This window comes from Fundulus heteroclitus, unplaced genomic scaffold, assembly GCF_011125445.2.
Source record: "Fundulus heteroclitus isolate FHET01 unplaced genomic scaffold, MU-UCD_Fhet_4.1 scaffold_38, whole genome shotgun sequence".
Lineage (NCBI taxonomy): Eukaryota > Metazoa > Chordata > Actinopteri > Cyprinodontiformes > Fundulidae > Fundulus > Fundulus heteroclitus.
The window spans coordinates 2,915,561-2,929,154 of NW_023396792.1; the positions used below are offsets into that span (position 1 = coordinate 2,915,561).

The 13,594-nt window shown below is 39.5% G+C and overlaps 1 protein-coding gene across 2 annotated transcripts in view; it reads right to left on the reverse strand.

Annotated features, from left to right (window-relative positions):
* Nucleotides 1-13,594, reverse strand: part of sbf2 (SET binding factor 2) — a 126,923-nt gene that overhangs the window by 68,361 nt on the left and 44,968 nt on the right. For both annotated transcript variants that reach the window (XM_036130721.1, XM_036130720.1), the window contains exons 3-5: nucleotides 6,365-6,502; nucleotides 2,560-2,694; nucleotides 2,057-2,167 (exon numbers count right to left, since the gene is read on the reverse strand). In XM_036130721.1, the coding sequence (XP_035986614.1) occupies nucleotides 2,057-2,167; nucleotides 2,560-2,694; nucleotides 6,365-6,502 (384 nt within the window). The remainder of the gene's footprint in view (nucleotides 1-2,056; nucleotides 2,168-2,559; nucleotides 2,695-6,364; nucleotides 6,503-13,594) is intronic.

Below are 13,594 nucleotides of genomic sequence, written 5' to 3' on the forward strand. Positions count from 1 at the left end.
AAAAAAGACATGTCACCATGAGATGCTGCGGTAAATTTCCACAGGCGCCACGCTCCGTGTCAAGCTGTAGCGCAACCGACAAACGGCAATTCAGATTTATGGTCGGGGGGGATTGTTGTGTTTCTACCCAAAGGAAACACCACTTTGGTAGCTGTTTTGTCACGCCTGGACAAACCAGCTACAGCAGTTGCAGAGTGGACCAAAAACAGGCAGCAACAGGTTCGCAAGAAACGAACTGCAGCAGTCATATTAAAGAATATCTGCAAAGGATCCGAGCAAACACAGCTATATTAATCAGTCGGCACTGATATTTTGATTATATATATATATATATATATATATATATATATATATATATATATATAGTAGAAAGGGAGGCAGATCCTTTAGTTATCAGGCTCCTCTCCTGTGGAACCAACTCCCAGTTTTGGTCCGTGAGGCTGACTCCCTGTCTACTTTTAAGACTAATGTTAAAACTTTCCTTTTTGACAAAGCTTATAACTAGAGTGGCTCATGTTATCCTGAGCTACCTTTATTGTTTTACTGCTATAGGCTTAGGCTACTGGAGGACATCAGGATCTAATTTTCTCACTCTATAGAGTTCTACTGTTCTTCAAATATGCATTACGTGTCGTCATTTCAGCTTTTAACTTTTTGCTCTCTCTCTTTTTCTTCATAGTAGGTACACCTGGTCTGGCGTTCTGTTAACTGTGACATCATCCAGGGAAGACGGCTCACCCGCTACTACCATCTAATGTAGAACAGATTACTAGATCAATGTGTGCTTCTGTGCTTTTTGTCTCTCTTGTTGTGTCTCTGTTCTGTCTTCTGTAACCCCAGTCGGTCGAGGCAGATGACCGTTCATACTGAGCCCGGTTCTGCGGAGGTTTTTCCTTCCCGTTAATGGGGAGTTTTTCTTTCCACTGTCGCATCATGCTTGCTCAGTATGAGGGATTGCTGCAAAGCCATGTACAATGCAGACGACTCTCCCTGTGGCTCTACGGTTCCCCAGGAGTGAATGCTGCTTGTCAGAATTTGATGCAATCAACTGGTTTCCTTATATAGGACATTTTTGACCAATCTGTATAATCTGACCCAATCTGTATAATATGATTGAACTTGACTTTGTAAAGTGCCTTTAGATGACATGTTTCATGAATTGGCGCTATATAAATAAAATTGAATTTTTTATATATATATATATATATATATATATATATATATATATATATATATATATATATATATATATATATATATATTAAATTATTGGTAAATATTTGACGATATTAGTGAGATGAATCCACATTTTCCTCGCCCCACGCTTTGTCATTTGTGCTTCCAGCACTGTCCATGACTTTTAGTAATTCGGGGAACTGGTATCTATGTGCAGAGACCCCAACCAGCAGTCTGAATCCTACTGTACTGCATGCAACGAGTGAGCTCAACAATTATTGCATCCAAAATAGTCTTGGTCACACATTCAGGTTGAAGGTGCTGATATTTCAATTACCATATGTTGTGCAACCCTAATGATGAATATTCCGGCGTTTTATATTGGAGAAGAAAAATAAAAACGGCTTATTTTTTATTATCCCATGCTGACGTTGGGACTTTACACTCACAGTATACCTCATACTTTAACGTGTCTTAAGTAATTTTTTTATACATGTTATTTTTTGGTGAGCAATAAAAGCAGAATTTCGGTCGGAAAATAAACCTACATAAAGCTGCTTCTTAAAAACAAAGATAAAATAATAATTAAAAAAAAGAACTACGGTAACTGATAGATGTATTAAATAGCCTTTAGTGAAAGACCTAGTTTTCGCACGTATCTATAGGATTGCGTTTGTGAGGCGTTTTTGCTGACAACCTGAACATTTTCTCTTAAAGCAGGTCAATTATTATTGATTTTTATCTCAGAAACAACTATCAACATGTACGGGTGAGAAATATCAGGAAGCCTTCAGTATGATACATATCCCTCACAGTTTTATACTTATCTACAGGGATGAACTCTCATGAAGCGCCGCTGTCCTGCAGAAACAAGACGTACCTGCGATCCACCTGCAACAGGAACCTGGAATGTAAAGAGGTTGGCCACCAGGCCCTCCAAAGGGAAGTTCAGGCTGTCGACATACACGGTGTAGATCAGTCCCAAGCATCCCTGAAAAGAAAAACATGCATAGCACAGTTTCATATACTGCATGCTATTCTCATAATGAAATCAGAAGAAAATTGATTGCAGCGCCATTTACGTCAATTTTGGTCAATTTTAAGGGAGCATAACTCGCAAACATCATGACTGACTTTCCGTGTGATTAAATTTTGTAGGGATGATAAGAGGCTCTTAAGATACTATGCCCAATTCACTCCAGTGACGTGCATGCTTGCACTTATACCGCCCTGACCCGTGCTGCAGGCGGTACAAAGTAGACGCTTATGATCTCAGGATAACAAGATAAAACAATAATTTGACAAAAAATCCCAGGAATTTCTATTGAACAAACAGAAAAAATGTTTTTTTAATCAAGATTTTATCAAACGGTGCGTTATTACCCGGAATATTTCAGGATAATCCAGTCTGGACACGAGAATGAGACTTTTTGGTGCAAACACTTGAGCTGGCTGGATCAGGCCGTCCTCCTCTGCCTCCTCGTCTTCGTCTCCGTCAGCCTCAATACCTTTTGATCCCTGAAACATTTAAGAAAACAATCTTTTAGTCAAAGGGGCTCGTAGACGTGGTACTCGACCGCACCAGTAGGTAGCACCGAGCTCCTGGGTTGGTTTAAGGCATACATCGTGTGCTTCAAGCTTATCACACAGTCTAGCACGTATCTGGCATGTATTACGCAGCATGTGCGCATTCTTTGAGAAAAAATATTACTCACTGACCCAAGATGTTTGGAAGCGTAGAAGTAGAAGAGGCTATAATTTAGTTTCAAATAATTCACTTTTATAGGGGTTATAAAACACAGAAGCGTATCACAAATTAGGCTTGAAAGGATTTAGAGAAGAACATTTGTTGCAATGCGTCTACAAAATACAAACAGCTTGGCTAAAACTATGAGCAGAAAAAAAAAAACTTTTGCTTTATAAATGTTCATACATTAACATCTCTGTGTGTTAAGGGGTGAATCAGTTGATCATCCGAACAGTATAATTAAATACACAGAATAAAAGTACAGAAAAAAGATGTAATGGTTGCTTTGGTTAATATCGTAACACCACGGGTGTAGTATATTATTATCATTACTATCATTAAGAGCAATAATTAAAACAAGAGCCAAAAATTGCATGAAGTGTTTGTGTTTTATGTTGGTAATTCCTAATTTTAGTCTGACTTTAATTGTATCGCTGGCCTCCCTACTGGTGGGCTAATTAAAGCACAGCTATAACTACCTTTTAGTGATTGCATTCCTAAATCTAACCCCTGTCAAAATCTAATGAGTATCTCTCCAGACAAATAAAAGATGCTAAGGGTGCTTTAATCCCCTCAGGAGCGAAGGTTCAGCATACCTGAGTCAGACGTCGGTCACGTTTCTCCGTCATTCCTAGAAGCTGGTTTAATTATTAAACCAAACACATTCCTGCATCGGCTGTCTGAACATTCCCCCCGAGATCCATGTGAGCAGATAAGGATGTCAGTTCAGACTGTAAAGATTGTCAAAACACCCTCGAGTTTCAGGAGGCTATTCGGGGCTTTAAAATGAATACTGGAATGTGTCTGCGCTAAAAAAAACAACAACAACCCAAAGATGTAGTGTTGAACGGTAAAGTGTAAAAGTTCATTTTTCAAAGAGCAGTACTTATTATCGACGTGTCCTCACCAAATGTCAGTTTAGCCTGCATAAACATTTGGCCTATTGTCTTTACTTGACTATCATCAAAACTGAAGACAAGTAAAAACCTGAAATAAACACAAAAGTGTTTTTTATTTGTTTTGTGTTATGCTTGAATAAAAGTCAGCCCTAGTGACTGCTCCAGTTTAGAGAACTACATACAGTCAGCAATTTCTTTAACCATAAAAAATTATGTTGAACACGTTGTCAGGAAATGGCAATTTCACTCAACCATGTTTGCTCAACATATAATGGACACACAGTCATTTTCTCCACTGTACAATGAAGCAACAGTGGTGAACAATGTCCTGGATCTGCAGTTTTTCCTTCCTCACAACTTTCCATTAGCATGCTCAGATAACAGCACTCTGAACGGCTGGATCCTTAGCGGTGACCTTTAGCAGAGCTCAACCAACACCCTTTTTTGGGGTGTTGATTGAGCTCTGCTAGACTAGTAACTAGAGAACTGACACGTCAGCAGTCATCGTTGTGTAGAACATTACATAATATTTCTGTTTTAGAAATATAACTGTATGTGTGCAATATTCAGGTCTTCAGAGAAACTTAACTTTGGGTGTAAGCTCCAGCACTAAAAGCTAATGTTAATATCAACCTGTCCAAGGACTACAGATGGAAATTAGCCAATGGTTACAATCTGGCATATTTACATATGATATGTACGTTCATTAATATGCCCCCTTTTTTGAATACATTTTAAAAACCAGATAAACGCTTGAAATGTTAAACAAAATTGAATCTATATAATAATGAAATAAATATATTTTTCAATGATGTTCCCCCAATATATTATGTGCAGGTCACTGTGCCTGGTAAATATCAGGCATTTGATCAAATGATTGCAAAGATAACTGCGTTACATTAACGCACAGTTTAATGAGTGTATATAGCTTCTGTATAGATATCCATTTTATTTTATTGTATTTTTATTTTTTGTCTGCACCATCAACACCAAGTCAAATTCCTTGTAAGTGCAAACCTACTTGGCGATTAAACTTGATTCTGATTCTGAATAAACTATTGGTTGTGCTGCCAAAGCTCGATTTGTCCTGCAAATGCGAGAGTGAAACTTGATCTCATAGGTTAAATTTAAAGTTAATGGGAAGCAAACAGAAACTGTAAATGAATGTTACGGTAATCAGTGGCTACACATTGTACCGAGAATGTATTGCCATTGCATTATCAGTGCGTACAATCAACATATAAAGAATCACCATTGAGAATGGAATGCTAATAATACTGGATGGGGCCTCCCTGCCCACACCGGACACAGATGATGAGGCCGCGATCGTGTGATCTGTCTGGTATCGTGCAGTTCAAGCACAATCTGCAACATGTTTTCATCCATATCAGACGGGTTTTACAAAGCAGTGATGAGCAATGGGGGTCTGTAGATTAGCCCCTTTGCAAAAATTCTTAAGAAAAGCAAACAATTGCTCTCATTTTGGTCATTTTCTTCCCTTAAAGCGCCTTATTAAAGTAAACCCTTTCTGCCCTGATGCTTCCGATTAGATCAGAAAGCGTGCTTAGTAAAAAATAAGAGAGAAGTCCGGGCTATTCTTTTTGATTACCACAAGCTGAGGTACAATTATGTGGAAATCTTAAAAGACTCATTTCAAAAATTCCACTAAAACGACTCGGGGTTGCGTTTGTCTGAAGTGGACGCAGATTTTTCAAGCATGACCGCCTTTCAAATTTAACGTGCAAAGGTTTCGCCGAACTAACTGGAATGTGATTGACGACTGCTGTCCACATGTGAAAGGATGTGAAGTCACCCTGGGCAGGGGGACAGGCGCCGTCTAAAGGCCTCCTACAAAGGGCCTTCAACACAGTGAAACAATTACCTCGGTATTCTCTGGGCTTTTTTGGTGGAAACACAGATTAACAAGTTCATTCTAGAGTATAAAATGTTCTCTTTCAAACATGTGTGTTGTAATCAATAATTAATGAGAGCTCTGAACATTTATGCCGTGACCGCTAATCTGTTGTCAAACCCAATGTTTTGTGGACGTGTAAACAAACGAACACTGCTGGAGGGAGCACAGGTCCATCTTTCTCACTTTCACAAGAACAAACCATCGGCCAAGTCAAAATTTATTAGACAGGATCGCAAATGGCTCTTGCTGTCAAATAATGCCTGAAATCCTGGAAGACATCACACACGCGACAGGCATTCCTGAATGTAAAAAAAAAAAAAAAAAAACACACACAACAACCTCCAAACAGGTTCCAAAAAAACAAACTAAATAAGGCTGAAATTGCTAACAGAGTGAGTCCCGCTGCACTGCCAACTGCGATAGCCTCAAGGTTTCCTGACAGACATGCAAGCGAACCAGGGTGCAATGGTAGCCTCATGAGTTATGGTTGTATTCTTATAGGAGATTTAAATCTCAACATTCACACTTCCTGTTGTTGTTGGATTTGGTTAAAAAAAAAAACACAAAAAAACTCCTTGTAATCAACACACCTAGAAGCTGAGTGAGAGTCGGGGTAGCAAGTCTCACCTGTAGATTCACTTCAGCCTCATAGAAAGTGAGGCAGGAGCAGTAGTATCGGTCTGAATCGATGTCTGTCAGCACGACGGTGAAGAAGGTGGGCGCTTTCCTTTCTCGAGATATCCTCCAACCTCCAGGCTGGCAGAACTATGAAGACATTCAGGAAAAAGATCATTAAAAAAACAAAACAAAAAAAACCCAAACATTGCATACCTGCTAATTATGTGTAAAAGCCATAAAATAAACACAGCAGCCAATTCTCACACTGTAAAAGTTAAAATGGGTAAATGTGTACCAGTCCCCCCGAGTTAAAAGGGTTTAAAATCCTTTTTTCAGCATTTTGTATTCTCTTTTAAACATTTCACAGAATTGAATTGATTAAATTTTAATTGAATGATTAAAGTTCTGGCTTCTCTCCAACACAATGTTCTCTTTGCTGCACCACATCTTTTATATAGGATTCTGGTGGACTGTTTTTGTGTTATTTTGACTGTATTTCTTTAAGATGCTTATTTTCCTGAAAGATTTAAAGATGATCCATCTTTTACGTGTCTTGCAGAGACCGCCGCGTCTTTTTGTAAAATGTCTGGGGTTTTCAAAGACTTCATGGCAGCATGAGTTCGAACAAGGTTCCCGGGGCTTTTTGGCAGATAAACAGCCCCACAGCATCATGGGGTCCTCTACCGTGCTTAACAGTGGATATGAGGTTCTTCTCTGTCAGACCAACTTGTAGCGCTTTATTGTTGTTTTCTTTTGCTTAAAAACTCAACCATAATCTCATCTGAGCAAATCACACTGGTTTAGATAAAGCTTCAGCAGCATCTAGGGATTTCCTCATCTTTACGCTTGAGCTGATAGGACAGAAGACATTTTCATGCCATGCCTCCTAGACAGCCGGTTGGTACATGGGGTCTAATGGTTGTCAGGGGGGTTTGGTGACTCTTGCATGTCCCTGTTTGCTGCAGTTCGCTTTGGTGATTTATCTTACCTTCATTACCGTCCTGATTTGTCGTGCGTGGCGGCGGAGACGTGATAAATGTGGGCCCTGGAGGCTAGTGGCTAAGAGAGTCCTTTGTGTCACTTCATATCTGTACCCAGAGAAACGAGCTCATTCCATGACTGTAAAAATGTTCCCTGGGAATATATTCAAAGCAGATATTCCCAGGGCGCATATGCCATGACGTTGTGAAGTCATATGGGCATCAGCGCATGGCTTCATAACGTCATGGATAAACCCAATGGCGTTCCAGAAAGCACAGGCAGGACATCCTGCTCCAGTGCGGCAATTACGTCTACTGAGCACGCCACGGAGCAGGAAGCAGCGTGATTACTGTGTGTTTTCCCCTGAAAATCATCAGAGCCACACGACACAGCGCATTTGCATTCGGATTGATAGAAAAGCACCAAGGAGCTTGGTGACATACCATCAAAGTGCATTAAATTAGCAGACACTGTTTTCATCTTACAGCCAGAACATGAGCACTTTTGTTATTAAAAAAAGTCCAACTTTTCTGTTTGCAAGTAAAATATATTCCCGATATTATATCCGTGTGGGTCAAAGCTTAAACCACACTGGGTTCTACTTACAGCTCAGTAAAGCAGGCCTGACTAATGATTTCACAACAAAACACCCTTCCCCTTCAGTCACACTGAAATAATGCACTATTTATATTGTCCAACACGTTGTTTACTGAGAATTTAAGGATTGCACAAATTCTCTAAAGCGTGCCAGAAGTGAGCACATTTTATGAAACCATTTGGGCACAGACAGTCAGAAATACTCTTACCATAATAAAACACATCTTAAAATGGATTAAAGTCTCAAAAGCGACGGAGTGAGTCATTTAGAGAGCCGACACAAAACATCTGCAGTTTGACAAAAAAACAAGGTTTCTGTGGTTCAGCGTTCAGACAGACATGTATAGATGGGATTTACTAAACTTTGAAAATGAGAGTGCCACAAAAAAAAAGGGGTGGGGGGGGGCTGAACACTAAAGGTAGGCAGGTCAGAGAGTTGAGTGTTTGTGTCTGGTTTCTCTCTGTTTTTGCTGGAGGCTCAATTGGCTCTAAAAAAATGTTGTTTAGACTGCCGCTTTGGTGTAAGAGAGGGGAGGTGGAGAGATGACAGGCTGACAGTAAGGGTGGGCAACAGCAAAACAGATGGAAAAATGGGTAAATGGACATGTAAGGTAGCTTAGCTAAAAAAAAAAAAAAAGCAACAGCGGAAGAGATGTGCAATGGAGTTAGAGAGAAGGAGCACAGGAAAAGAGGGATTATGAGGGGAAGTGAGGAAAAGAAGGAGAGAGGGAGGGATTTGGCTCGTTCAACCCGGAGGTTTGGACCAGGATGCCACCATCTTCCAGCAGATACAATAGCCCACAGGAAATCTGTTAAAAACTGCATTGTGGTGGGGTGTGTGCATGTTCGTGTGTGTGCACTGAGCTCTTCCTAAACTATTCCAGCTATTCCATTCATTGTTGTCATAAAGGAGATGAACACATTTGGAAATAGCCAAGAAGATCACCAGAGATATGCATTTTGTGAGTGTGCATATGAACATATAAGGACAAAATATTCCATTAGATGTGCTCTAAGTGTCCTAGAGTTTAAAATAGTACAAACATTTTGACTTGAATGAGTTGGGCCAAATCAGATTTACTATTTTTTTTTTCTGCTGATTTCACTTGCAGATTCCAATTTTAGTTCATATTCTTAGGAAAGTGTTTCTCTTGGGTTGCCTCAGACTTAAGTTTGAACATTTAAGCGTTTTTTTTTTCAAACCCACAAATCTTTGTCTACATCTATAAAAAGGGAAGAAAGTTTTTTTTTGTTTTTTTTTGTAAAAGCTGAACTCATCAGTTGGCTTCTCTGGTCAACTGATCTGTACTGATAATGGCTAGGGAGCATAACTGGAACAATCTTGTAACTCCTTCAGTTTTTATTGGATACAAAACGACTACATCTATTAAAATAACCTGAAGCACATTTTTCCCTTTCATGGGTTGTCGTTGTAAAAACAGAAATAAAAACCTGAGTCCCTGGTCAGAGCACAAACAGAATTGGGAATTGGTAGTGGTCCATCGGAGCATCTCTGGTTTATTTACAATCTGATTAAGGATCAGATTCAGGACACATGCTTTGATGCATAAATAGAGCGAACCTTGTAATTCCTTAATTTTCTGCGGTATTCAAGTAGACCTTAAAGAACACCAGAAGTCGGTAGTACCTGAACTTGGCATGAATCTCCAGTACGTGCAAGAACACATTCATATGTCTATTAGATAGTTTTTGGTGCTTTCAGTGTCTGTCCTTAATTAGTGCAGTGGGGGGGTAGTTCTGTCATGCTTCCCGCATCTGTTATTTTAAGAATACATGGTCTCTACTGGTCAGTACTGGGTATGCACACAAGTACATAAGACAAAAAAAAAAAAAACATCCATGTGTTTACTCATATAACACATTTATAAGTATAAGAAACAAGCCAGGTGGTTGAAATTGTGAGTTTTTACAAGGAGGAAAACTAATCATTTGTGAAAAGGTTACCAGGCAAAAGAAAGAAAAAAAACCCATGGAAAAACACTCGTGTGAGCTTTGCCCTTTGAGCAACAGAGCCACAGACAATAACAGGGACACTTGACGGAGCCCGTGTAACGACAAGTAAAAGCAGCATCAGGTATGCCGTACATTCAGCTGTAGCACTGCAGAGTCATCCGCCGCAGCGCGTGCAAAGGTCAATGCATAGGAAAGCTGGCCTTTAAACACTGCATGCCCACGCGTAGAAACCCCCCACATGGTACAGAGAGAAAGGGCATCTCTTGTTCCCAAATTAGACCCTAATCAAATGACATAGGAACTCTGGGACACACTTGCTGATGTCAAAGCAGATGAAACCGCGGCTTGGCAAGTCAGATCTGCAACTGCACAATTCAGCAACTGGGACTGTAGCACCTGATAGGCAGAGAGAGCTGCTAAAGCCAAGAATGAGCAACAATTAAAAAAAAAAAAAAGAGGAAAAAAACAAAACAAAGGGAGACTATTGCCAGGGCAGGATAAGATGACATTCTTTTGCTATGACTGGACAGTAATGCCTGCTCAAGCTGGTCCAGGCTGGCTGTTACTGGAGCAGCAAACACAGCTAAAGATGACTCAGGACCGAAGGCAGAGAGGCAGCACCGGCTTGCGTCTTCAGCGTCGCCTTCTTCGCGCTCTTGTTACCGCACAAAAGATTTACAGTGTTCTGTCTGCACATTAACGTGGTGTAACTGTGGAAACACAAACAGACTGGAGAATCCGAAACCCTCCCAAGGGTTTCCGTTACTACAAATGAGCTCGAAACCACAAAATCGATCAAACACGGTTGGCAGTAGAGTTGCAGATCTGAGTGAGAGAAGCCACAAAACTCTTTACAAGTTTTCTCTCCTCATAGTTGACTATCCCAGGGTCCCCTGTGCCATTAACGGTCTAAAAGGGATGAAAGAAAAAAATAAAAAACTTCAACAAGCCTTTTAGAATTGCATTTGCATGAACCAGTGTGAGATTGTTACAGTAGGATAACATAAAATACCTTATCATCATATCTATATTTAGATTGAAAAAGAAATTGGAGCCAGATCTACACTATATTGCCAAAAGTAGCTATTCACTCACCTGCCTTGACTCACATATGACCGTCACTGAGATCCCGTCCTAAATCCATAGGGGTTCAATATGACGTTGGTCCACATTACCGCTCACTTCCACTTTGTTATAATAACATACTGACATTTGCCTATGGATATTTAGGAGTGAGCGCTGGGATTCTCAAATATTTGTAGAAACAGTCTGCATGCCCAGGCACTTGATTTTATACACCTGTGTCCAGTGATTGGAACACCTGATTTTGATTATTTTAATGGATGACTACTAGGGATGCCAGATATTGATTAATGAGTTAATCTAAAGTTGATTGATCTTATTGATCGACTAACGATTAATTCATAAGTGGTCATTTTCTTAAAAACCCAAGTTTTCTCTTGTATCAAGAAGGTCTTTCCATAACACGAAGGGCTAATTTGTTTTGCAATATACTGAATTTTAAAAGAGGCACGTCATTATACTTTAACAGTTTAATGTGCTGCGTGCTCTGAATACTGAATAAACAAAAATGGTGGTTTTCTCACACATCATTAAACTTTGACAAATTTATAAAAATCTAACAAAACAGAAACCTATTAGGTTACTGAAAAGAAACAAATCAATTGAAGAGAATAAAATGTACGAAACAGTAATAATCCAAAATCCCTCACCATGAACAGTGCTTTTGGTCTCATGTCTTTTTCCATCATGTTACATTTTTTTGCGTTATGCCCTCCACTTATGTCATCACATCCTGGCCTTCTGAGCACATCAGTGAGATTTGGTTGAGAAACTGATTCTGCTCTTCTGCTCTGCAATGCACCATGGCTGAATGGGAGTTATTATTTGCCTGTCATCTTAAGGAAATTTTCGAGTGTTTTATATTTAAAAACAGAGTTGCGTAAAGAGCATCCTCATTAAACAGTGCAAAAGTAATTCCAATGAGTTGTTGTGTTGAGGTTTTAACTTGACGATACAGATTTTGGTCAAGTCCAGTTTCATCAAATTTCCTGTACCTTCCTGCTGTGACTGGCCCGATAATTATTTGTATTAATAGCAAAGGTGACATCATGCTATGTGTGATAGAGCAGCTACTGGGTCAAAACAACTTTGGACTGTCATGTTAATGGTGGGTCTCCGTGAAATCCCACCAGTGTATATGTTGTTCCGCTTTTAACCATTAGATTTCATTATTACTTATTGTTCCTTTAACTCTAAAATGTGCAAACACTACAAAATCTAGCATGTTCCATGACAGGGAAAAGCTCAAGAAAGATAAAACCCAGCATGTGTGACGTATTAAGTGTGGCCTTCCTATTATCTGCTGAAAGAGTGAGCTCTCTTACAGCCTGAATGAACCGCTAACATGTCTCGACACGTCGTAGAAAACACATTTTGGTTTGTTTTCCTTCCTTGTCTCGATTTCCTAGGTCTTCAACTTAAAACAACCAACTGATACTGAAAATAGCTAAATCTTTTCAGTCGTTTTTTTTTTTTTTTCGTTTTTCAGTTTTTAACAGCCTTTAAACGAAGAATGCTATTGTTAGCTCTTCTAAAAACGCCTATTAAATAGCCATGTTTACATGCACAAAATTTCACGATCGAAATGAAATGTATTCGGATTAAAAACCAAGAAATAATCGGATCATACCGTTTACATGTGCACACAATCAATCCCATCATAATGTGCCTTTTTTATGCTACTGACTTTATTCAGAATACAGCCACTCTGACATGCCCTGTTATCAAATATCCCTACAAAAACCCCAGAAGAAGAACTTCCGTCTTTGCTGAACAACAAATTGTAATAAACAAAGCAGTATTATACGAGTTCATTTGTCTTACAAGCATTGAGGCTGGACTTGCACAAGGTTCTAATTACGGCTGAAATTTTACTGAATAAATAATAATTTTGAGCTTTTAGTGTTTTGGATAGAAAGGTTGTATTGGGAGCACCAACAGTTTTGCTTTCGGGTATACATGCGCACTCAGGTCAGTTTGCCCATTCGGAATAACTTGATCCTGACAGCATAAAAAAACGTACATGCATGCTGATCGGATTATCAAAGGGCATAAACCACCCCTCTGATTCAGATTACAATTTCACTTCAATTGATCTTAATCCGATCACAATATATTTCAATTGCCGTGTTTACATGACACATTTTTATTTTGTTCGGCCCTTTATTCCGATTACTTTTGTCCATGTAAAGATAGCCATTTATCAACGCTGATCCAGAATAAAACCGCTACTAATTTTAGTAGTGGCTCTGAGGTAAATGCGTATATTGATCAGAAGATTACCAATTCTATCTGTTTTGCTCTTAACGGCATGGTCACTTGAAGCTGAACACGCTAATATTAGCTGCTTATCACTCGGGTCATTGGTTGGTTCAGGTAGCCAGCCTGTAATCTGCTGATTTAAGGACGTGCTACCCATAGTGTGCCAACTATACATTCAAAACAGCGTTAACAAGAGCAATGAGTGGCACTCACTGTAGTTAGGTTTCTTGGCCATGACTTTCCAAACAGCTGACTTTGTCCTTGGAGAGGAAGGACAAAGTGTAGGAGTAAGAAACGGCGCCAAGTAACGGGTAAGGGTGGGGGAAACGGAGAAAACTCTGA